General features: G+C 36.6%; 1 protein-coding gene across 11 annotated transcripts in view; it reads left to right on the forward strand.

The window, feature by feature from the left end:
- Positions 1–25,195, forward strand: part of COP1 (COP1 E3 ubiquitin ligase) — a 128,441-nt gene that overhangs the window by 13,860 nt on the left and 89,386 nt on the right. For 4 of the 11 annotated variants that reach the window (XM_036273095.1, XM_036273090.1, XM_036273093.1 and 1 more), the window contains exons 2-6: positions 1,447–1,506; positions 6,700–6,797; positions 17,254–17,330; positions 18,010–18,129; positions 24,425–24,493. In XM_036273095.1, coding sequence (XP_036128988.1) covers positions 1,447–1,506; positions 6,700–6,797; positions 17,254–17,330; positions 18,010–18,129; positions 24,425–24,493 — 424 coding nt within the window. Of the gene's footprint in view, positions 1–1,446; positions 1,507–3,600; positions 3,698–6,699; positions 6,798–12,237; positions 12,335–17,253; positions 17,331–18,009; positions 18,130–24,424; positions 24,494–25,195 lie in introns of all 11 variants that reach the window. The other 7 variants (XM_036273099.1, XM_036273097.1, XM_036273098.1 and 4 more) reach the window with 7 other exon arrangements.

Genomic DNA, 25,195 nt, shown 5'->3' on the forward strand with positions numbered 1-25,195 from the left:
GCCGACAAAACCAGTGCAGTGTAAGCCAGCACACTATATATACATGGTTAAACTCTGAGTTTGGGCAGCATTGAGATTTTATAACTTTTTATAGCCTCATAGTCTAAGATAGTATTTATGCCTAGGAAATTTTTCTTGAAGGAGTGGATGAATTTTCATTTATAGTTGAGTGTCATGTATCATCAGTAAGGGTTGGATTTGTATGCCAGTGACAGAAAACTTGATAAACACTGGCTTAAGCAAGTGAGGATTTATGTTTCTCATGTGATATGAAGTCCAGAGGTAGGCAGCCATGTAGGCAGCCATGGTTGATGCAACTGCTGTGAATGTCATTTAGGAACCAATATCCTGTCTTCTAGTTTTCGATTATTATCTTCACGCTCACAAGATGGCTGTTGTAGCTCTCAACATTTCACCAGAGTTTTTTTTAACAGTTTTTTTTTTTAACTGTTTAAAGAGGAAGGGGAAGAGAGAGGAAGGGAGGGAGGGGGGGAGAGGGAGGGAGAGAGAGAGAGAGAGAGAGAGAGAGAGAGAGAGACATCAGATGGTTGCCTTCTGTATGCACCCCCACCAGGAATCTAACGTGCCACCTTTCTGTGTACATGATAGTGCTCCAACCAACTGAGCCACACTGGCCAGGGCAGATACATTTTTTTTAAATGAGGCTTTGCATTTTTTTCTGGTAGACAGTGCCCTTTCTGAGATTAATAAGTATCCTTCATTGGCCAGAACTACGTCAAGGTTGGTAGGACTTGGTATTTAACTCATAGTGTCTGGAAATAACATAAAATTATGATTAAGAGCATGGACCTAAGTTTGAACATCTCTACCTCAATTTTCTCATCTATAAAATGGGTCTAGTAATAGGTACCTACCAACACTGTATTCTTGAAAGGATTAAATGAGTTAATATATGTCACTGTTTTAATGGATATAATTTGTGCTATTTTAAGTATTAGCTATCATTGCCATCTTCACTACCAAGAAGAGTTATTGAAATTGCAATTGTATATTTATCACTCAGGGAATTAGTTTTCTTTGAGATGGGAAATAAAAGCATTTGGATTGGTAGGGTCTGGTTAGGTATTTTTGTGTACAAGGATGATCAAAAAAGATGATAGAACTTTCTTCAGGACTCTTGTGATTGCATTGCACTGTTAAAAATTATAGGCGAGTTAAAGTATTGGGGTCATTTTAATATACTTATTTAGTTCATTTTAGAGCTTGATGGCCCTTAGGGCCATCTTGAACAAATTGTCATTTTACCTGCAATCCCCTGAAGTTTGTTCAACTCAATAGAAATTTCATCTGTCATTGATAGGATGTTTGGAGACTTAGCTATGTATAGAAATAGGACTTTGTTGTATTGTTACTGTCCTTTTCCAATTTGAAATAACTCTACTTTAAAAAAAAAATGTATCAATTATTTTTCTACTTTCTTTTTAGCCCTATCTGCTTTGACATGATCGAGGAAGCATACATGACGAAATGTGGCCACAGCTTTTGGTAAGATGATTTTATTTAGCGAAATTGTCTTTTGGCAGTCTTAAACTTACATATAAATGTAGTCCGTAAGAGGTTATGTTTTTTTAAACTAATTTTAGTTATCTTATAATCATATTATTTCTTTGCCTGATATATTTTTACAGGTTCTGCAGCTAAAGGCAGTAAGCATATGGTTGCATAATATCTGTGAGATACTTAGATTTACAATAGGCCTTATGGATGGATTTTAAAACTTTTGGGTTTATTAGTTGTTAAAGAGCTTTGACTGCTCTTTTAGAAAATTGGGTGGGGGGGTGGCTGAGTAATCAGGACAAAGCACCTTTAACTCACTTGTGGGGATAGGTATAAGGCCCAGTAGCAGGCTAGAAGGAGATTGGAAAAGGATATTGAGGATTAAAAAGTTCTGTGTTCTCTTCCTAACACTTTGCTCAGTATCAATATGTGTATTAAAAACAAAATTTAGGTCTGGTAAATACACATAATAAAATTTATTATCTTAACCATTTTTAAAGTCGAGTAATGTTGATTAATCATGTACACATTGTTGTTCAGTCTCCAGAATTTTTTCATGCATAACAGGAACTCTGTACCCATTAAATAATAACTCATTTCCCCTTCTCCTAGCTTCTGTCAATCACCATTTAACTTTCTGTTTCTGTAAATTTGACTTTTCTAGACTTCATATAGTTGGAATCAAATAGTATTTGTCTTTCTTGTGACTGGTGTATTTTACTTAGCATTACGTCCTCAAGTTTCATCCATATTATATCGTGTGTCTTTTTGAAGGCATGATATTCAGTTGCATGTATATATTATCTTTTGTTTGTCTATTCATCTGTCAGTGGACACTTGGGTTGCTTTTACCTCTTAACTATTGTTAATTATGCTGAACATTGGTTATAGATATCCCCTTGAGACCCTACCTTCAGTTTTTTTGGTTATAGATTCAATAGGTAATACTATGATTCACTGTTTTTGAGGAACAGCCATACTGTTTTTTATAGCTGCAGTACCATTTTACATTCCCACCAGTACTGCACAAGGGTTCAAATTTTTCCACATCCTTGCCAACACTTGTTGTTTTCTGCCTTTTAAAAAATAAAAATAGTAGCCATCCTAATGGGTGTATGTTTAATTCCTATTTTTTTGTTTGGGGATGGTATATTCTGCTTGCTATCAATCATCTCCATAAGTTATTTACACTTTTGGTATATTATTTTAGTCTTAGTATTTTTCTGCTGTGTTCTAAATGTCATTATATTCTAGTTCATGTTGAAGTTAGAGCCATGATTTTATACTGAGTTGAATATGATATCTGGTGGGTTGTTATCCATTAGTCAAGAAGAGTATTGAATGTTCTCACTAGTCTGTAAGTCCTTTAGTTTGATCTGAAGCCTGAGGCTTTATTGATTGGTATATCCAGTCTGCTAGTCATTTAAAAAGAAGGTTAGAATAAAAATCGCTTTCTTAGCTGACATTATTATGTTTCATGATTCACTTTCTGCTTTATATTGCTATTGATATTCTGGTCATGTGGATCTTGCTTCCAGGCTGTTACATGTATGGTCTTGGTTTTTTCAGGCTGATGATTTAGCAGCAGTGTTCTCTTTGGTCCATGAATTGATCCAGCCCTTTAGCATTCCATAGGAAACCATGTACTTTTCTTAAGAGACTTTGGATTTTTATCATTCTAGAAAATTAGGTGATTTAGATAGAACAGGCTTTCTCAACCTTGGTAGTATTGATGTATTAAATCAGATAATTCTTTGTTGTGGGTGACTACGCTGGGCATTGTAGATTGCTTAGCAGTATCCCTGGCCTTTACCCAGTAGCAACCTCTATACCCCCAGATATGATAACCAAAAATGTCTCCAGACATGGCTAGATATCCCTTAGGGGACAAAATTGCCCTCAGTTGAGAAATACTGATATAGAGCTAAAAGAGCAAGCTCTTGAAGTTGGTCAACTGGGGTTCTAGTTCTGGCTTTAAAGCTTACCTTACCTTTGTCAAGTCATTCAACCTCTCTCTTCTGCTGCTGCTCAGCACCCCCTTCCCCCATCCTCTTCCTAATTCTTCAACCTCTTCTTTTACAGATTTGAAGGTGTTGAAGTGTGAAATATTGTTGTGAAATTTTAATTTTTCCTAACTGCCCTCCTCTAACTTCTGTATTCACTGTGGCATTTAAAAAAGGTACTGAAGTGTTTGCTGAGTCAGTTCAATCGTCTTGCTTGACTATGTGTGAAGTTGTATCAATTACTGATTGACTTTATAAGTAGATAGGCCTGGCCTTTTCAGTGAGTCCTATAATCTTCATGGTGTGTCTGTGTCATCATTGGAAGGCTTCATTTTGTGTGTGTGTGTTTTCAATTAATAATTTACATTCAATATTATTTTTTATTAGTTTCAGGTGTACAGCATAGTGATTAGACATTCATATAATTTATGAAGTGATTTCCCCCCATAAGTTTAGTCATTGGTTTCTTAAATATCTGTTTTCCCCTTCAAATAAAAAATATTTTAAGCTTGATCCTTATTACAATTCAAATTATGTTACACCCTAATGTGATTGTGTTTTAAAGTATCTACCAGAGAGCAGGCTTTGGTTGGATAGAGACCACAACTTGGCAGGAGCTAATAAACCTGGAGATTGGCACTCCCTTTGTCAGACTTGCTAAACTGGGAAACATTTTTGCACTTTGTTTAAAGCAAAACTTCGTAATTATTTACGATACCTTAATATGTGAGGCCCAGGGAATTTCAGTCATTAACAGTAGCCTATTGTATCAACTCTTTGCTAATTTGAACCCTGGCTCATAATCTGGAGCCAAGCAGTATACCACTTCACGGCTCCAACCGAATTATTAACACTAAATAAAAATGGACTACATTAACTATATTTATCCCTTGTCTCACTTATAAATGATGATAATTCTTTGCTACTGATAGGTTACAGACAGTGTAATAGGAACTTCTTTCACTTTATTCATTCCCACTTGATAGTGAACCTGCGACTAGCTGTTGCCTAACTGACACTCAATAATATGATATAGAGATAAGGATTGCTCTTTCTCTTTGTTCTTTGCTGCCTCTGGCTTGTCCCTTGCACCTTGCTTCTCAGACCTTATGTCTACCAAGTCCTCTTTACTATTTTGCTTCATTACAAATTAATTGTAACTCACAGGTTCCTCCATGTTGTCATCTCCTAGCATATCCGATCAAACCTGGATGCCAGCTTGCCTTTCGGGACTTTTGACTAATTCATCATCTTGTACCTTGCTGTTAGTCTTTCTTTATACCTGGTTATTATATATGACCACTGTTTCTGATTTGTTTTTGCTGTTCTTGTTATAGTCCTTTTTTCTAGAATAGCGGTTCTCAACCTGTGGGTTGCAACCCCTTTGGGGGTCAAACGACCCTTTCACAGGGGTTGCCTAAGACATAACAGTAGCAAAATTACAGTTATGAAGTAGCAACAAAAATAATTTTATGGTTGGGGTGGTTGGGGTGGTTACCACAGTATGAGGAGCTGTATTAAAGGGCCGTGGCATTAGGAAGGTTGAGAGCCACTGTTCTAGAATTTTCTGATTAGTCTCAATTTTCTATATCTATTTATCCCTGTATACACAGACAGAAAAAATATTCATATTTTGCAAGTGGACATGATAGAAGAAATGACAACCATATGTAGCTATAGAGAAATTATTTATTCTGTGTTAGATATACACTTAACAGATGACACAGGCACACTGTGGTACGGAATCATGTTTTTAAGAGTTGCAGTGTGGCCCTGGCCAGTTTGGCTCAGCGGTTGGAGCATCGGCCTGCGGTCCGGAGAGACCCGGGTTTAGTTCCTGCTAGGGGCGCGTACCTCGGTTGCAGTTCATCCCCGGCCCTGGTTGGTCGTGTGGGTGGCAGCCACTCGATGTGTCCCTTTCACGTCAGTGTTTCTCTCTCTCTCTCTCCCTCCCACTCTATCTGAACAAAAAATGGAAAAATGTCCTCGGGTGAGGATAAAAAAGAGTTGCAGTGTGGCTCAATTGGCTGGGCATTGTCCTGTGCACCAGAAGGTTGATAGTTTGATTCCCGATCAGGCACATGCGCAGGTTGTGGACTTCATCCCCGGTAGGGAATGTGTAGGAGGCAGCTGATCGATGTTCATTTCTCAAATTAATGTTTCTCTTTCTCTCCCTCTCCCTTTCTCTCTCTCTAGAAATCAATAAAAATATATTTATATATTTTTTAAAAGTTGCAGTGCGAGTAGCTATTGAAAATTTCTCAGGTTTGGTTGGGTGATATTTAATTTATAAGATAATACACAATTATAAAAAACTTAACATTATAGAAATTTATAAGTTAAGAAAGGAAAAATTTCTTGTAATCACATTTCTTCAGGTATAACTAGTAATAGGTATTGATTATTTTTTTGTGACTATTCTTATGTATTACAATATGGTTTTTATTGGCTGTATACATTATATTGGATTGATAGCTACACACTTATTTAGTCAATTTCCTAGTGTTTTGATTGCTTCTAATTAATTTTGTTATTTACATATAACCTTGAGTTGAACACATTTCTACATATGTATCTCTGCTTATTTCCTTAGGATAAATTCCTAGAAGTAAAATAACTCCATCAAAGGGGATACAGTCTTAGGGTTTTCCATGTTACTTGCCTTCTGAAAAATGGCAGTTACATTTCCTGCAACAGTAGATGAGATTGTTCATATCCACATGTACTCTTTAACTCTGACAGTATTTTCTTTATTTTTCCATTGTAATTGGTAAAAACATATATAAGATCAGTTTTTCATCCTAGTGAATTTATATTAAGATATCAGCACTGCAAGAATACAAATAGTTTGTCTGCTTAATTAAACCATGGTCAGGCATTTACTTTCCATGGTACTGTTACATGCTGTTTAAATTGCATAAATTTAAAAGTTAGTACATCTTATTAAATTTCATACTCAGTAGATTTGTTAGTTTATTTTTCAATAACTTTTGTATACTATTGTGTAATAAATGCTCCTATTTATCTTCTTTGTGATGTAAAAATATAAGCTGAAATAAATATGATAACTGATTACTTACGTTGAAAATGAGGAATGAAGACTAATAGGCATTATTTTGTGAACAGTTTATTAATCTATCACTGACTTAAATCTATTTTATTTTTTCTCTGCTAATAGCTACAAGTGTATTCATCAGAGTTTGGAGGATAATAATAGATGTCCCAAGTGTAACTATGTTGTGGATAATATTGACCATCTGTATCCTAATTTCTTGGGTGAGTCTTTGGAATGATTTTTTATTTTTTTAAATATTCTTTTCCCCAAAGTGTATGCCAGCACTAATTTATTCAGAAAACATAGCTTAGAGTAAGCAAGCCTCTCTTTCCTACTCACCAGGTGCTTTCCCTAATCTTAACCTGGGTTATGACAGATTCCATACCATATCATATTATTTTTAAGTTTCTTTTAAAAAAAGTTTGATTGACACACATTATTTTTAAGTTTCTTTTAAAAAAAAGTTTGATTGACAAAACTCAGATTCTTGTATAGATGGCTGGACAGAACGTGAGGCTAAAGGAGAATGCCAGATATCCAGAATAGGTGTCTCTTTATATAGGGCAGTGCATTCCTGCTGTTTCTTCTTCAGAGGCAGAAGTGAGAAGCAGTGGAAGAAAGGGTTGATGTAGAGGGGGAAGGGCAAAAGAAAAAAAATTTGGTTATGAGTATTCCTCCATGGGGCAGAGAGTCTGATCTGGGAGGCAATCAAAAACTAAGAACTAGGGAAGGAAGACAAGGATATAGACCTTTTGAGAGAGAAATGGTAGCTAGAGACAAGAGACATAACATGGAACCCTTAGGGCAAATGGTAAATTGTCAGTGGTTGAGAATAATATCTAGTCAGAGACCAGTTGTGAATATTTAAAACTTCTACACGTTGAAAAGCCTAGGATATCGTTGGAAATCATTAGGTTGAGTTTTTGGGAATGAAGATTAATTTTCCAAAGATTAATTATCAAATATAGGTAGGCATGAAGTAGGATACTATTGGGTACGTTTATCAAAAAAGTTAATTCTTTATTCTAAAGAGTAACGTACTCAGGGTTAGGGTATAATGTTTACTTGTATGTTAGATTCTGACCTGCCATCCTTCAGTTGCAGTTTGACTTTCTCAGTTTAAATGCTGGTTTATAATAAATTATGAATTTGAATCTTTTTAGCTATGGTTTTGTTTTCAACTCTGCTGTAAAATTGCATTGGTTACAATCCTTTTTTTCTCTTTTACTTTTCACTATAATTCAGTATTTTTTTATTTTTTCATTATTTACTATAATTCAGTATTTTTTCATTCACTGGATGATTGCACAGTAGAAAGGAACCTTGGAGGAAATGTCGTAAAGCTTTTCTGTGGGAGTACATAGTTCTACATAGATAGTTTTGTGATAAACTTGGAGAAGGAACTTAGGAAATGAGAATATACTGAATGGTTTGATATTCTGCAGGACTGGACTTAATGGGCTAGGTTAGGTAAAAGGGAAAACAAAATGCTTCAAAGCAGAATCCTTTGTTCCTGAACTTGAATTGATACTGCTGTGTGGGCTTTAGAATCACTTTTCTATCACTTGCATAATTTTGGAAAACTGCTTCTTTTGAAATGTTTAAATACAGAAAGGAATCTAATGTTCTCAAAATCTTGATATTTACTAATTTTTCAAGCAGTGTTCCTTAATGAGCCCACAGGTTTGAAATTTTGTTATGTGAATTTCTAAATGGTGAGAGAGAGAGAAAGAGAAAGAAATATATACTAGCATAGAAGGAATATAGAAATGTTGGAAATTAATTTCAAGCTGTATATTAGTGTGTTTGTGTGTGTGTGTGTATATTCACTATGTAATGAATAGTGAAGTCACAATTACTAATTTTCTAAGCTAGAGATTACCTTGGTGATGATAGAGTTTGTTTTTTAAACTTACCTTTATTGTTAAATGTACTACAAATGTCCCCCACCCCCCATTTCCCTCCACTTACTCCTCTCCACTCCTGCTTCCCTCCTGCCTTCCGCACTCTATTGTCTGTGTCCATTGGTTATGCATATATGCATATAAGTTCTTCGATTTATCTCTTCCCACTCCCCCCCCCCCGTTCCCTTTGAGATTTATCAGTCTAACAACCAATTTGTACTTATTCATTCCTTCACCTTTTTCACCCATCCCCCAAACCCCCTCCCATCTGGCAACCAACAAAAAGTTCTCTGTATCTGTGAGTCTGTTTCTATTCTGCTCGCTCATTTTGTTTGCAGATTCAATTGTTCATAGATATGTATTTATTGCCATTTATTTTTTTTAAATATTAAAATACAATTTTTTTTAACCTTTATTGATTTTAGAGAGAAAGGAAGGGAGAGGGAGAGATAGAAACATCCATGAGAGAGAACATTGATTAGCCACCTTCTGCACGCCCCCCACTGAGGATTTGGCCCACAACCTGGGCATGTGCCCTGACTGGGAATTAAACCAGCGACCTCTTGATGCATGGGTCTATGCTTAATCAGTGAGCCACACTAGCTGGACATTTATTGCCATTTTATTGTTTATATTTTTGCTTTTCTTCTTCAAGAAGACCCATCAACATTTCATATGATACTAGTTTGGTGGTGATGAATTCCTTTAGCTTTCTCTTGTTTGGGAAACTCATTATACAGTCTTCCCTTGTGACTTCATACTTCGACTTCCACGACTTCACTCTATTGCAGTTTTTTCAAATATAGTGTAGTATAGTATTTGAAAAAGCCGCAATAGAGTGAAGCTGCAAAAGTCGAAGTGCAAAGTGGCGAGGGATGACTGTCTATAAATAAAGAATCCTACTTCACAGAAATTAATTTATCGTGGTAGAGTCTGGAACTGATGAACCACGATAAACAAGGGTCGATTGTATGTCCATTGATTCTAAATGATAGCTTTGCAGGATAGAGTAGTCTTGGTTGTAGGTTGTTGCTTTTCATCACTTTGAATATTTTTTGCCACTCCCTTCTGGCCTGCAAAGTTTCTGTTGAGAAATCAGCTGACAGTCCTATGGGAACTCCCTTGTAGGTAACTAACTGCTTTCTCTTGCTGCCTTTAAGATTCTCTCTTTGTCTTGAACCTTTTGCATTTTGATGATGATGTGTCTTGGTGTGGACCTCTTTGGGTTCCTCTTGTTTGGAACTCTGTGCAGACTTGTATATCAGGTTTCTTCACCAAGTTAGGGAAATTTTCTGTCAGTTTCAAACAGGTTTTCGATCTCTTGCTCTCTTCTCCTTCTGGCATCCCCATGATGCGAATGTTGGTACGCCTGAAGTTGTCCCAGAGGCTCCTTACACTATCCTCATTTTTTTGGATTCTTTGTTCTGATTGGGTGTTTTTTGCTTCCTTATATTCCAAATGGATGGTTTGCTTCTTAGCTTCTCCTTCTCTACTATTGATTCCCTGTAAATTATTCTTTATTTCAGTTAGTGCCTCCTTCATTTCTGACTGGTCCTTTTTTATGCTCTTGGGGTTCTCACTAAGTTCAGTGAGCATCCTTATTACCAATGTTTTGAACTCTACATCTGTTAGATGGTTTATCTCCATTTTGTTTAGTTCTTTTCCTGGAGTTTTGTTCTGTTCTTTCATTTGGGACATGTTTCTTTGTCTCCTCATTTTGGCTGCCTCCCTGTATTTGTTTCTATGTATTAGGTAGAGTTGCTATGTCTCCTAGGTTTCCTAGGGTGGCCTATTGTAGTAGGTGTCTTGTAGGGTCCAGGGACACAGCCTCCCTGGTCACTTTAGCTGGGACCTTGAGGTGCACCCCTCATGTGGACTGTCCACCCTTCTGTTGTAATTGAGTCTTGATTGCTGTTGACACGTCCATGGGAGGGCTTTACTCAGGCAGATCAGCTGCAAGGACTGGCTGTGCCCAGTGACCACTGACCTCTGACTACCTTGCAGGATCAGTGGTGCAGGGGCCCACCTCACAGAGCAAGACTTACTTCAGCAGGGCTCTGGTACCCACTGAATCCACTCTTGGAGTGAGTCACTTGTGGAGTTGGTTGGGTGGTGATGCTTCGACATGGTCTGAAGCTGCCCACTGGGTGTGCTGGGTCTGGGGCAGGGTCAGCCTCTGCCTGTGTCCTACCTAAAACAACCAGGCATAAGCTACAAAGTGATCTACAGATGGCTGCTTCATGTGCTAGTCTTGGAGGTGGCCAGGCAAAGCCAAACTGAACCAAGGCTGGCTGTTTCTAGTGCCAGGCCTGAGGCTACTTAGCTAGAGGTATGGGGCTCACTGAGTCCAGGTACTATTTGTTTGAAAGAATCTGAAGCAAGAGCCAAGACAAGCCAATCCTATGGTAAAGCCACTGGAAACAGCTTGGGTGGGCCTGAAAGTTGGGTGGGGGCAGACCCTCAGGGAATCACCAAGGTGGGGCAACCAGGGCAACCAGTGTGAACCAGGTTGCTGGAGTCCCAGATGTGGTGCCTGTCTGCCTGCCCTGTGGGGGAAGGACTCACCAAAGGAACAACGGCCTGCACCAGCACATCTGTCAGGGAGAAAGCTGCCTCTCCAGCTCTCTACCCAATGCCGAGCAACTCAGTTCTTCCTGGTATGTCTCTGGTGCCTTTCATGCTGCCTCCTCCACTCTGGAGCCTGGAGGGAGCTGTCGGAGTAAGTCCGTGTGCAGGCCCTTAAAGAGGAACTGACTGGGACTCTAGCCTCAGCCTCAATTCCCACTGGTTTTTAAAGCCAGAAGTTATGGGAACTTCTCTTCCTGGCACATGAACCCTGAGTTGGGGTGCCTGATGTGGGATGGGGACCCCTTGTTCCTCAGGGAGGACTTTCCCTGCCGAAGTAGCTCTCCTGATTTTTATCCTCCACACATGGGTGTGGGATCAGCCTGTTTGAGCTTCTGCCCCTTCTACCAGTCTCAATGTGGCTTTTTTTTTTTTAATCCTTACCCGAGGACATTTTTCGATATTTTGTTCAGTTAGAGTGGGAGGGGGAGAGAGAGAGAGAGAGAGAGAAACATGGATGTGAAAGGGACACATCGAGTGGCTGCCACCTGCACGACCGGCCAGGGCCAGGGACAAACTGCAACCGAGGTACGTGCCCTTAGCAGGAACCGAACCCGGGTCTCTCCGGACCGCAGGCCAACGCTCTAACTGCTGAGCCAAACTGGCCAGGGCTCGATGTGACTTTTTAAATTTCGTAGTTGTAGGACTTCCATTCAGCTCAATTTCTGGTGGTTCTGAATGATGGTTGTTCTGTAGTTTAGCTGGAATTTTGACGTGGTTGTGGGAAGAAGTCAGTACCGCATTTATCTATGCTGCCATATTGTTGGGAATTTTCGATGATAGAGTTTTTAACCTCTTTTTATGGATAAAAATTTTTGGTTTTGGATAATTGGAGTATAAGTATTTTTTAAGTCTTTTCATTATACAGCAGCTTCCAATGAAAGTTTATATTGTCAGCCTTGGAAATAACATTTCATCCTAATATGTCTATTTCTGTTTTTCTGCCCATCTTCAGTCTTGACCTTTGTATAGTGATGGTCAAATCCTTAGGTTTCCTCACAGTACGTAAATAGAGATTATATTTCTTGTGTACTCAGGATACCACTGAGATCTGTTTCTAAATTGGAATACCACTTTTTTTTTTTCTCTGTACTGAAAAACTCTTCTAAGTTATTTATTTCCATTGCTTTAGCTTGAGGTTACATGATTTGTATGGTGCCTGCACTTCTTGGTTGGGGTAAGAAGACCCTGAGCCTTTTAATTTCAGATTCCCTCTTGAGCATGGTAAAGTAAGTATGTGTTATATCATTCTGAGGTATTCTACGTAGCCTTGCACCTTTTTAAAATTGGTTTTGGACCCTTCACTTTTAATGCTGTACACCTGAGTCATGGGTAGGGGGCTGGGCTACACATTTTCTATAGCAGTTGTCTTCAAACCTTTTTGCTTGGATTACCCATATAAAAATTCTGAAAAATTAATGTACTTCCTCACACATTGATGTTACATTTTATTTATTTATTTTATTTATTTATTTATTTATTTTTTTATCCTCACCCGAGGACATTTTTCCATTTTTTGTTCAGGTAGAGTGGGAGGGAGGGAGAGGAACAGAGAGAGAGAAACATCGATGTGAAAGGAACACATCGAGTGGCTGCCACCCGCACAACCGACCAGGGCCGGGGACAAACTGCAACCGAGGTACGCACCCTTAGCGGGAACCGAACCCGGGTCTCTCAGGACCGCAGGCCGACGCTCTAACCGCTGAGCCAAACCGGCCAGGGTTGATGTTACATTTTAAATAGCATATACAGTTTTTCTTTGTAAGTTTAGGTGGATGTAAAGCATGTAATTTTATAAATACAGTTATCTAAAAATACAACTTTCATTTCTTTTTTAAATGTTTTCTGTGAAATCTAAATAAGTAGTTTGATACTTATCATTGATTTGAAACTAGACACTTTTATTTATCAGTGAGAATTTTCATTCATTCCTTTTCTGTTTGAATTAAGCAGAATAGCCAAATTGTGTATTGTTCACATAATTTTATCCTGTATATTAATGTTATTTTCATGCTGGAAATTTATATATCTCTACCTGTAATACTTTTCTGTAACAGAAATGAATATAAATAAAAAATTATGGACTCAAAAGTTTCTTTTTAACATAATTTTCTATTAAGTATTAAACTTAAATGTTTGGTGGGGTTGTTATTGTAATTAGTAGTATGCAATTGATCAAACAAATACTTGCAAATTTTATAAAGTATTAAACAATAAAACTTTATTGAAAATGTACTATGTAATGTTTGACAGTATCCTTCTTAATCAGTACTAGTGCCATTGCCGGTTATTACTAGCACAAGGATTCTGTTTCATTTATGTTCTTTTTAATATTTATTTATTCAGGATCATCAGTTTTTTAAATTGACATAACAGTGTGTAAGTTTAAGATTTTTTTCCCTTTTTCCTTTTAAAAGTATACATCTTGAGAAAGTTTGCTTTACATAATAAATTGGTGGGGATTGCATGAATTTTGTTACAGAAATGCCACTCAGTTCTTTGACCCTTCTGAATAACGTGCTAAAACCAGAGCAATTAATGGTTTATTGTTAAAGAATTTGTTAATGCCCTATTAGTTAACAAGTTAAGTTCTTTCTTCTATTTTAATGAAAGCAAAGAATTGGAAGCCAAAAACTAGATGGATTTGGTTTTCTGGTCATTAGAGTCATATACTTTTTGTCAAGACAGATATTCTGCATTTTCCTTTCTTGCCTAAAATACTGCACTACAGTTCTTCCTTCTTATGACACCTCCCCCCTTCCTCTACCTTCCACGGCATTCTCCTAATTCCCCACTACTTCTTCCCTCTGACTCCTTCTCACCTTCCCAGTGGCACACACACTTCTTCTCTTTTCCATCCTCCTGTGTCTTGAGAGGTCTCAGAGCTCTCTCCTGATCCTGAAGGCTCATTCCAGGTGCGGGGTGGGGTGGATGGCAAAGTCTCCTTCACCCTCCCACTTCTGCAGTAAACAATAAAACTTTATCCTGCATTTGCTGTCCTCCACTCCTGCTAAGGCTTGCTCACTAATCTCCCTTTTCCTTCCTGGGTCAAGATCTCTCTCTAGCTGCCTCTCCCTCATTCCATTCCTCCCTCCCCTCTTTCTCTCTCTCTTCTCCTCTATCCCCTATAGTATCCTCTGCCTATATATAACATTTGTAACTTAATTCCTAAATCTTCCTAATGAATGACTCTTTTTATTTATTTTTTAAATATAACTTTTATTGATTTTTTAGAGAGAGAGGAAGGGAAAGGGAAAGAGAGATAGAAAATCAACGTGAGAGAAACAACAATCAGCCTCCTCTTGTATGCCCTCTACTAGGGATTGATCACACAACTCAGGCTTGTGCCTTGATGGGGAAACAAACCAGTAACCTCTTGGTTAATGGGTCATGCTCAACCATTGAGCCACACCAGCCTGGCAGTGACCTTTTTAATGTAAAGGACAACGTGAATGCAAAGTTTAAAATCCCTGTTTTTTTTTGGTCTTCACCCGAGGACATTTTTCCATTTTTTTGTTCAGATAGAGTGGGAGGGGGAGAGACAGAGAGAGAGAGAAACATCGATGTGAAAGGGACACATCGAGTGGCTGCCACCCGTATGACCAACCAGGGCCAGGGACAAACTGCAGCCAAGGTACACGCCCTTAGTGGGAACCGAACCCAGGTCTCTCTGGACCACAGGCCGATGCTCTAACCGCTGAGCCAAACTGGCCAGGGCAAAATCCCTGTTTTTTTTTTAAAAAGATAGCTAATGCATATGATATCCTTACTACTGCCAGACACCTTCCTACGTGCTTTATGTATGTTAACTCATTTAATTCTCAGTTCTCATTTAATATCTCAGTAAGATAGGCAATGTTGTCATCTTTATTCCTTGGGTAAGGAAACTAAGGCACAGAGTTTAAGTACCTGCGTAAAAGTTACACAGCCAGTTAAGTGGCAAAATTGGTATTTGGTCCAAAGTAGTATGGCTTAAGAGTCTGCTTTCACTAAACGATTCTGCATCTAAAAAGACAGTTGCTAAAATGGAAAATTTAGCAGTAGAAATGCATTGTTTGTTCTTAGTGCTATGGCTATTATAAGAGTCCATAGAATTATAATTATGAATATAAACGATCCTTCAGTTTCAGGGGTATATGAAATTTCATGGTAAAATGCAATGTAGTATATACATGTAAAGTATTACAATTATTTAAGTCACAGTTTTTATTTAAATGGTTAATTCTGTAACTGAAACATTGAACTCTTATATACTCTTCTTTATTTCCAGTACTACATTATTCAAACTCTCTTCTTTATCTTCCCTGGAGTATAATGACAACTGCTTGTGAGATACATATCAGGGATCTTCAGAATCAGGCTCTAATCTATTTACATTTCCAGTCTTAGCTCTTAGCCCCTGTTAATCATTAACAGAATCACTGTGACCCTGTGTTTCAGCCATATTGATTTTATTTTTAGTTTTTATTTATTATTATTTTTTCTTTATTGATTTTAGAGAGAGAGGAAAGGAGAGGGAGAGAGGGATGGAAGCATCCATGAAAGAGAACATTGATTGGCCGCCTCCTGCACACCCCACACTGGGGATTTGGCCCACAGCCTGGGCATGTGCCCTGACCGGAAATTGAACCAGTGACCTCTTGGTACATGGGTCAACACTCAACTGCCTGAGCCACACCAGCCAGGCCAGCCTTATTGATTTTAAATCATTTTATTTCCTGCTGTTTTATGACTTTGCCCCTTGCGCCCCCCCCCCCCCCCCCCCCGAATTGTTTTCCGTGCCTTTTTCTTTTCAGTGAATTTCTATGTTCCTGTTTTGGCCCAATTCTAATGTCACCTTCTGTTGGAAGCCTGCTTTTTAAATTTTGATTTTTTTCCTTTTCTGTAAATCTGTTTCAATGACAGTACTGATTTTCACATTTTATTATAACCACTGCATCATATATTTCTCTTTCTACTCTGAGCTGCTTTGAGTTTGGATTGAATCTTGCTTAGACTTAGTTTTACTCATCTTCAAAGATTGGATCTCTAGAGTGGAGTTGGTACCTCTGTTATTTGTTAAAAAATACAGTTGGATTGTAGTATAGCGGAAATATTATTTGGGTTTGTATCCTATCTCTGTCTTGTACTATATGTCACCACGGTAAAGGTCTTTATGCTCTCTCTAATATTGCCTCATCTCTAAATGGGAAGAACAATCAATGGGATAATGTCTGTAAATTAAAGTGCTTACCTAGCCTAGTGCTAGTGTCCCTTTATCATTTTTTAATCAGCTGGTTGTTAAAAACAGAACTAATTTAAAGTGGCTTAAACATTAAGGAAAATGTATTGATTCTCATAAAAATAATCTAGAACTAGTTAATTCTGTGGTTCTGTAATATTATCAAGTTCTTTCTATCTTTCTGTTCCTTCATCCCCAGCATGTGTGTTGGTCTTTGGCTAGATCCCCTCAAGATTGCAAAATGGTTCTAAGCAGTTCCAGATAATCATCATTTATGATGGCAGGGAAATAACTCGTTTTTCTCCTCTCCTCTTTCTGAAAGACATCATACTGTACCTCACTGGCCAAAACTAGGTCACATACTTAGCCCCATGTCAATCACTGGCAAGAACATAAATGACTAGATTGGCTTAGCTTAGTCAAGAATCATCCTATGGCTCTGGGGATGGGTCTAGCCTATGAAAGTATGTGGTAATCTGACACTTGGAAAAAATCATTCTGCTATTTAAATAAAAGGTGGGATGGTTTTTGGATAGGTAACTGACATTGTCTGCCATGATAGTTACATAAGAGGCAAACAAACAAAAAGAAAAAATATGAATCTTTAGTGCTGCCTCATAAAATCAACCAGTTGCCATGGAGAGCATGGAACAGTCTAATTGTGTCTCTCCAAGTGCCAGTAATGTCATCCTTGAAACATGGAAGAGTAGGTACATATTCTGAAGAATTCTTCTTCCATAGTAATAGTAATAGTGTTAGCGGTAGTAACCTGTGACAAAACTGTTTCTGACTTGAAATTTCTGTTTAGCATCTTTTTAATTTGGGTCTTTCTGAAGTTAAAATATAATTCATCTAAACAGAACTATTAGATGATATCTTTAACAAAATACAAATTATGTGTGTTTCTTGTTTTGTTTTTATTTTCAGTGAATGAACTCATTCTCAAACAGAAGCAAAGGTTTGAGGAAAAGAGGTTCAAATTGGACCACTCAGTGAGTAGCACCGTATGTTTCAACTCTTATTACTATTTTTGATACATTTTAATTCATTGTTTTTTATTAGTTTAATATTAAATATTTAAGTTTAATAAATTGATATTTCTTAAAGGAGATATAAAATTGTTTTGTTCAGTAAAGAAGTTTCTTAACTGCATTGTTCAAAATTTACTCTAGTGCCCATCTTTTGAAAGGACTGGTGGGTCACATTGAGAAAGTTGGCTTGTAACATGTGACATTTGAAGGATTATATGGCAAGGTGAAACTGTGTGGTAATTTGGAAAAACTGTTGAAAGATTCTTAATTTTTGAGGATTATTGAGGCAAGTGAGCTTAAATTAATACCTTATAACCAAATACAAAGCTGAAAAAATGGCTAGAAATATAATTAAGATCCAGGCACTTATTTTGAAGGGGATTATACCTTTAGAGATGCCGACTTAACATTTGTCTTGAATATGCCTTTCATATCTGTTACCAAGATTCATTTAAGGGAAAAATAGTGTTTAAATAATAATTAGAAGGCAGTAGGCATCCATCCACTAGCTGTGAAGGAGTAGTTTGGAACATTATAGTGTATTTTTAACATCTGTGTAATAAACATATTAGAAAGTAGCAATTAAACATTTGTTTTAGACTCTAAAACAATCATCTTAAAAAGTTATTGTGTTTCTTCTTTTCATTTTTAGAATGGCCACAGGTGGCAAATCTTTCAGGATTTACTGGGAACTGACCAAGATAACCTTGATTTGGCCAATGTCAACCTCATGTTAGAATTACTAGTGCAGAAGAAGAAACAACTGGAAGCAGTAAGTGGCAGCTGAACTTTTTAAAAATTGATTTAAATGGTACTCTTCATTGTATTGAAAAAGATCTAGAAATGTTTGTAAATAATAGGTAGTATCACTTAATCCATTCAGTTTTGTTCAGCAAGAAACATCTTCAAGGTATCACTTCTAGCAGATTCCCCTTTTTCAAATAAAAGAAAGAAAAAATTGCTTATAATATAACTTAGAGTGTCTCGTTTGTATTAATAAAAGCTGTGTTAAGATTATGAGAAAGTACAATTTCATTTTAATAAGGAGCAAGTGGTTGTTATTAAGCCACAATATTGTTGGTTTTTCATCTTACTGTTTTTGTTTTGTTTTGTTAATCCTCACCTGAGGGTGTTTTTTCATTGACTTTTAGACAAAGTGGAAAGGAGGGAGGGAGAAAGAGAGAGGGCAACATCAATATGAGAGAGACACATTGTTGCCTCCCACAAGACTCAGATGGGGGCCGGGGATCAAACCTGCAACCCAGGTATGTGCCCTTGACTGGGAATTGAACCCTTGACCCTTTGGTCCATTGGCTGACACTAACCGCTGAGCCAAACTGGCCAGGGCTTGGTTGTTTTTCTTCTGATGAATATCTTCTTAGCGATATTGTCCCTTCTTTCATGCAAGATATGAAGGAGAAAATAGAGATTATTTTTATCTACATAAAATCCTCCCAGCAGGTGTCCATTGGCAGCACAGTGTTCTGTTGCTTAACGAAGTGTATTTAGAAAGGTGGGAACTGGAACTGAATATATCCCATTTCATGTAATGAAATGTATACAAATGTAAAATTGCATTTATTTTCTGTAAAAATGTAAAATGTGAATTTGAATGTATTAGGAATTGACTATGATCCATCATAAGCAATACACACCTTAGCATAAACAAACACCCACCCTGACCTAGCTTAAATAAGAAGCAGGGGGTATTTATTGATAGAATAAGGGAGTGGGTAGGTAGCTCACACACACAAAAGGAAGAGCTTAACAACCAAATGTTAGAAAGATTGGAGTCAAGGCTTCTCTAGGGACTAGAGGGAAATGAGATCAGGCACTTCGTGTGTGTGTGTGTGTGTGTGTGTGTGTGTGTGTGTGTGTGTGTGAGTGAGAGAGAGAGAGAGAGAGAGAGAGAGAGAGAGAGAGAGAGAAAGAGGGAGAGGGAGAGGGAGAGGGAGAGGGAGAGGGAGAGACAGGTATGATTCTCTTAGATTTTTATAACATGGTGGATAATGGGTTCACTTGTACTTCCTTGTTTATATTTATGTTTTTTGATTGAAGAAAAAGGGCTTTCCCTTCCAATTTTAGTTTTAAAAATTCTGTGGATAGATTCTGATTAACATAGCTTGATCTGGATCCCACCTCATAGAATGGGAATATTTTAGTGGGAGAAAGGAGTAGGTGAGGTTGAGATGACAAAAATGAGTCTCCCATGCTGTGTTTTTTGGGGGGGGGTGCTAGAGGAGGTGCAGGTTTGTCCTATGGTTATTGTTTTTTTAAAGAGGAGACTTATTTATTTATTTATTTTAATTTTATTTTGAGATATAGTTGACATACAGCATTATATAATTGTAGTGTTTTTTTCCTTGTGATAAGAACTTTGGGATTTAATTTAGTAATTTTTAAATACAAGAGTGTTAATAACTATAGTTATCGTGTTGCACTTTATTGCATCCTCAGAACCTTATTTATCTTATAACTGGAAGTTTCTGCCTCTTGGCACCTTTTTTCAATTCTCTTTCCCCTTTGGCAACCACAAATCTGATCTCTTTTTCTATTGAGTTTTTTTGTTTGTTTGTTCAGATTCCACAAATAAGTGAGATCATACAGTATTTGACTTATTTCACTTAACATAATGTTGTCAAGGTCCATCCATGTTGTTGCAAATGATGAGATTGTTATTTTTATGGCTGAATACAATAGTATTTCGTGTGTGTATGTGTGTATACAAACACCATTCTGTAGGTTGCCTTCATTTTGTTGATCATTTCTTTTGCTGTGCAGAAGCTTTTTAGTTTCATGTAGTCCCACTTGTTTATTTTTTATTTTGTTGCCAAGACTCTCCTATGGTTTTAAACATAGTTTTCTTAGCTCTAGTATTCAGGATGGAATATATTTCTCTGAGTGTAAGATGTTCTTTATATGGTTTTAAGCATTTTGATTTTGATATGCCTTGGTATAGTCCCCATCCTCTACCCCCATCCTACCCCCACTCCCCATGTTTCTTATTTCTGAGGTTCTTTGAAAATCTTGGATCTGTGGATTTATAGTTTCTATGAGATTTGGAAATTTTTCAGTCCTTAATTTTTCAAATATTTTTCTGTCCCTTCCTTCCACTTTGGGAACTTCAGTTACACAACTATTAGGCTGGTTGAAGTTATTCCACAGCTCATTGATAAACAGCTCTCTTCATTTATGTTTTATCTTTTTCCTTTGTCTAGTTCATTTTGGATAGTTTCTATTTCTGTTGTCAAATTCACTAATCATTTTTATTTTTCATGTGTCTCAACATGCATGCTTATGCTTCCTCTAACTTCTAGAACATATATGTAGTTATAATAATTATTTTAATGTTTTTAATAATTATTGTGTCATTTCTATATTCCTTTTTATTGCTGACCCCTCCCCCCTTATTACTGAAGTATTTTCCCTTTTTGCATGCTTTTTAATTTTTTGATTGTATGCCAGAAATTGTACATTTTACCTTGTTCAATGCTGGATATTTTTATATTCTTTTATGCATTCCTGTACTTTGTTTTGGCATGTAGTTAGGTTACTTGGAAAAAGTTTGATTCTCTTGAAGCTTGTTTTTAAACTTTGTTAGGTGGGACCAGAGCAGATTTTTGTCCAGGCTAATTTGCCCCACAACTTGAGGCAACCTTTTTGAGTATTCTACCTGATGCCTGCGTGTTTCAAGATTTTTCCACTCTAGCGCCTGGAAAAATACAGTATTTCTGGTTGTCTGAAAGCCATTGTTTCATAACTGGCCTGCTGTTTTGTTTTGTTGTTTAAGGAGGGGTATGAATTCTGTATTTCTCACTGCATTTTAGCCAGATGTAGAAGTTCAGTTTGTATGCTTTTGTTCCATTGAAATTTATTGTGATTTTCATTATGTTGTATATGGCCTATTGTGTTAAATGATAACTTGCATTTGAAAACAGCATGCTCTTTGTTGTAATGTTTTTATAAATGTTGATTATGTAGTTTGTTAATATTATTCAGATCTTTTATTCCTCCTAGCTCAGTTACTGATAGGGATGTGTTAAAAATATAAATTGTCCATTTTTTATTGTTATCTGTGATTTTTGCTTCATGTATTTTGAAGCTCGGTACATCCGTGTCCAGGATTGTTATATCTTCTGGGTGAATCATTCTCTTTATCATTATGAATTGTATATGGTTATCACTTGAAATATTCCTTGTTCTGAAGGCTGTTGTAGTCAGTCATGCTGCCAGAAGTGTACATCCTTTAGAATTTTTTTGACAGATTTAAGGAAAAGAATGTATTGATATAGAGAAAATTACCACCTAAATCATAGTAACCATTACATAACATATGGAGGGACCTGGAAAGTATTATCCTAAACGAAACAAGCCAAACAGAGAAAGACAAGTATCATATGATCTCACTTATTTGTGGAATATAATGAATATAACAGTCTGAGGAATGGGGTAGTCCCAGAGACATGCAAGTGGGGTACAGACTGACTATCCCCAGAAGAGTGGGTGTGGGGTGGAGATAAACCACAGAACTTATATGCATGTATGCATAACCAATGGACATGGACAACAAAGCTGGGGATAGGGCAGGGGGGAAGGGGGAATCAGTGGGGGGAAAAGGAGAAACATCTGTAACAAAAATAAATCAATTAATTAAAAAAAAAAAGAATATGGCAAAATGACTCTCATTTGGGACATGTTACTTGCTTATTTTATAGCTAGTGACTCTGAAGCCTAGTAGAGGAAGTACTCATAAAGTTTTAAAAGGTTTTTAAGTTAGAATCCTAAAACTTTGACTTTCTGTTATACCTGGAAAGTCAAGTCTTGCCTTGTTTTGTCTTATCTTCTGTCTACTCCACCTCCTCTCCTTCTTGTTTTTCTTTCCTCTTTCCTTCCCTTAAAGTAATAAATAGTACCTAATTTACAAAGTCAAACAATATAAGATCAAAGGAAAACTGTGTTTTTTTTAACCATGCAGCTTTGGTGGGGCTCTCCCCACTTTCTACAAATCAATAGCATTCTTAACCTATTTACATGTCCTACTTGATAGACAGGAATGAAGTGTTCAAATATACTATTTTGAAAATAGTTTGTACACTTCCTTTGCAAATGGATTATGTTATTTATTGGCAGTCTTAGTTGTGCATGTTCCTTTTTGTATAAAGATGTGGTTTTGGCACTCTAGCCATTAATAACCTGTAGACAGTTATGAATAGTCAGTGCGAAGAGTCCCAAGAAAGATGCAGAGGATCCTGGGATACATTGTCATCATTGTTGGGACACAGAGTTCTTGTGAGTTTGTTCTTTGTGATAGTTTAACTTCTCAGGAATGTGTCTTAGGTTCAGTAAATGCCAGTTTATTATGCAAGAAATAAACTTCACTTTTAAATCTCTCATCACTCCATGTTCTACAAATGTATTTACTTATTTATTTTGATTTTGAGAGTACATTTATTAAAGCTGGGAACACTGCAACAAGGAAGGGCTTAGGACAGAAGAAGCAACAGGATAGTTTAGGCGGAGCTGCTTTGGCTCTCTAGAAACATTGTGGGAAAGAAGTGGGCCAAGGCGGGTGGGGTTGCTGTCTGCTCATTGGAGAGTTAGAGAAAAGGGAGCTTTGGGGACTGGTTCAGGGGGTTAGCTCAAGACAAGTTGTTGCTGCCCATTGTTACCCTGGTTGCAAATCTTCTTGGGTCCCTTAGCATTTAGAAGATGTATACCTATGCGGGAAGAGGAGGAGCAAGGAATAAGGTGTGGGTGTGCTCCTAAGACGGAGAAGGTGCCTATTTAGTTGTGATATATTAATTCACTTGTGTTTGTTAGCTGGAATATCCTGATGTGATTGTCAGTTCATATTTGTCCTCTTTTGTGCTTTATTTGTCTTGACTTAAACATTTCATTGATCTATTTAGCCTCTTATTCTTTAAAGTGCAAAGATTTCCTCCCTCTACCCAGAAGGGATATACTCTGGGAGTAGAGATGAGGTGGCCATGCTCTTTCATAGCATATGTAATAATATCTTAGTGATTCTTCAGATATTGATGGACTTATTTTTATGATCTGAGGACTTAACTCTACAGATTACTGGAATCTTTTCTAGAGTAACTGAATCAGATAAAATTTGTTCCATTGTTTATTTTAACAATTGGCTCCTATAATTCTGTTGCATAGCCAGGTAAATGAGTTTTATTAATCTCTCATTTATTTTTGTTTGCTTTGGAAATACTCCACTGGCATTTTTATTCTAATTTTCAAATATATATTTAAAAAATTGGAATTATATTTGTTCATAAACTATCTCATTGCTATTCCATTTGTTACCTTTTTTTAAACACATTTATTGAGTCACTTGTAGTTCCTTTTTTCTTTATGTGAATTTTAACATTAAAAGCTATTTCCTGTAATTGTATTTTTGATACCCAGTAAATGTCAGGCTTATAATTATTATTTATCTGTTATATTTTTATTTGTTACCAATTGGGGTTATTTACCCCTCTCTTCAATGATTATATTAAAATTTTTGTTTTTAAGTGTTTGATTTTTGACTGAAATCTTCTATAGAACTATGTTAATTGTCACATCTGTGAGTATGTAATAACCAGAAATAGTAAATTTGACTTTTGAAGGCTATAAATTTCTTTTCACTTATCATGCTTCTTTTCTGCAAATGAAATTCTTACAGGGAAAGTGATGTTAATGTCTAGAAACTCTACTCTTTTGGTTCCACCATGATTTTTGTCTTGATGCTGTATTAGTATGATTGGGGAATAAAAAAGTAGAACAGGTAACAGAATTGCCACTTCCCACAAGTAGTTTTTCAGCAAGGTGAATGACGAATGTGATTTAAGATACTTGTTTCTTAAAATTAGTTTTAGTTAGTTAGTTTTGGGGAGAATGGCTTGCTGTTTAAAATTCCAATTGGCAAATGGGAGAACTGAGTAAAGAGAAGTGATAGGCTGACTTGAATGGATGCATTAAGTTACTTCATACTGATTATATTGTGGTGTTAAAAGAAAACTTTGAATTCATAGTTATATTTTTAAAAGCACAATTATAATTTTCTATTATAGGAATCACATGCAGCCCAACTACAGATCCTTATGGAATTCCTCAAGGTTGCAAGAAGAAATAAGAGAGAGGTATATTATTTTGTGTATTTTACATAATGTTTTATTTACTGTTGTTGACTATTCCCATCTTCCCCCTATTTTTGTAAAGGCATATCAGGCTTTAAAAAAATCTAACATTTAAAAAATATTTGAGTTTTTCTTAAGCTTTGTTATTTTGACTTCTATTACCTTTACAACTTGCTTCTTTAAAAATTCGTTTTTTGGAGATGTGCTGAGAAAGTCTTCTGTGGGATTGAATGCAATGACTTACCTCAAAGCTATAAAGATTATAAAATAGAATTATCAAATGATAGCCTGCGCTTTACCATGAAAGGAAATTTAGGAAAATTTAGATAATAGAACTTTAGGTAGAAAGGGTTACAATTTCTCTAATGGTAAAAGTGCATGACGGGGTAAAAACATAGCTACCTGTTTAGAGTTTGGAAGATGTAAGTCATGCAGTATAGCTAGAAGATAATTTTTTATTAACAATTTTTTTAACTGAAATATTCTAATTTAACATTTATAAAATTTCTTGGTCGTATCACACTTGAACTAAGTATGGAAAAATCAAAGACAAGCTCCTATGCCCTGGGTAGCATGCTAAAATACCTTTCTTTTTTTTTTTTTTTTTTTTTTGTTTTGTTTTGTTTTGTTTTTTTTTTTTATCCTCACCCGAGGACATTTTTCCATTTTTTTTTTGTACAGATAGAGTGGGAGGGAGAGAGAGGA

The sequence above is a fragment of the Molossus molossus genome, unplaced genomic scaffold (assembly GCF_014108415.1).
Source record: "Molossus molossus isolate mMolMol1 unplaced genomic scaffold, mMolMol1.p scaffold_m16_p_20, whole genome shotgun sequence".
NCBI classification, from domain to species: Eukaryota; Metazoa; Chordata; class Mammalia; order Chiroptera; family Molossidae; genus Molossus; species Molossus molossus.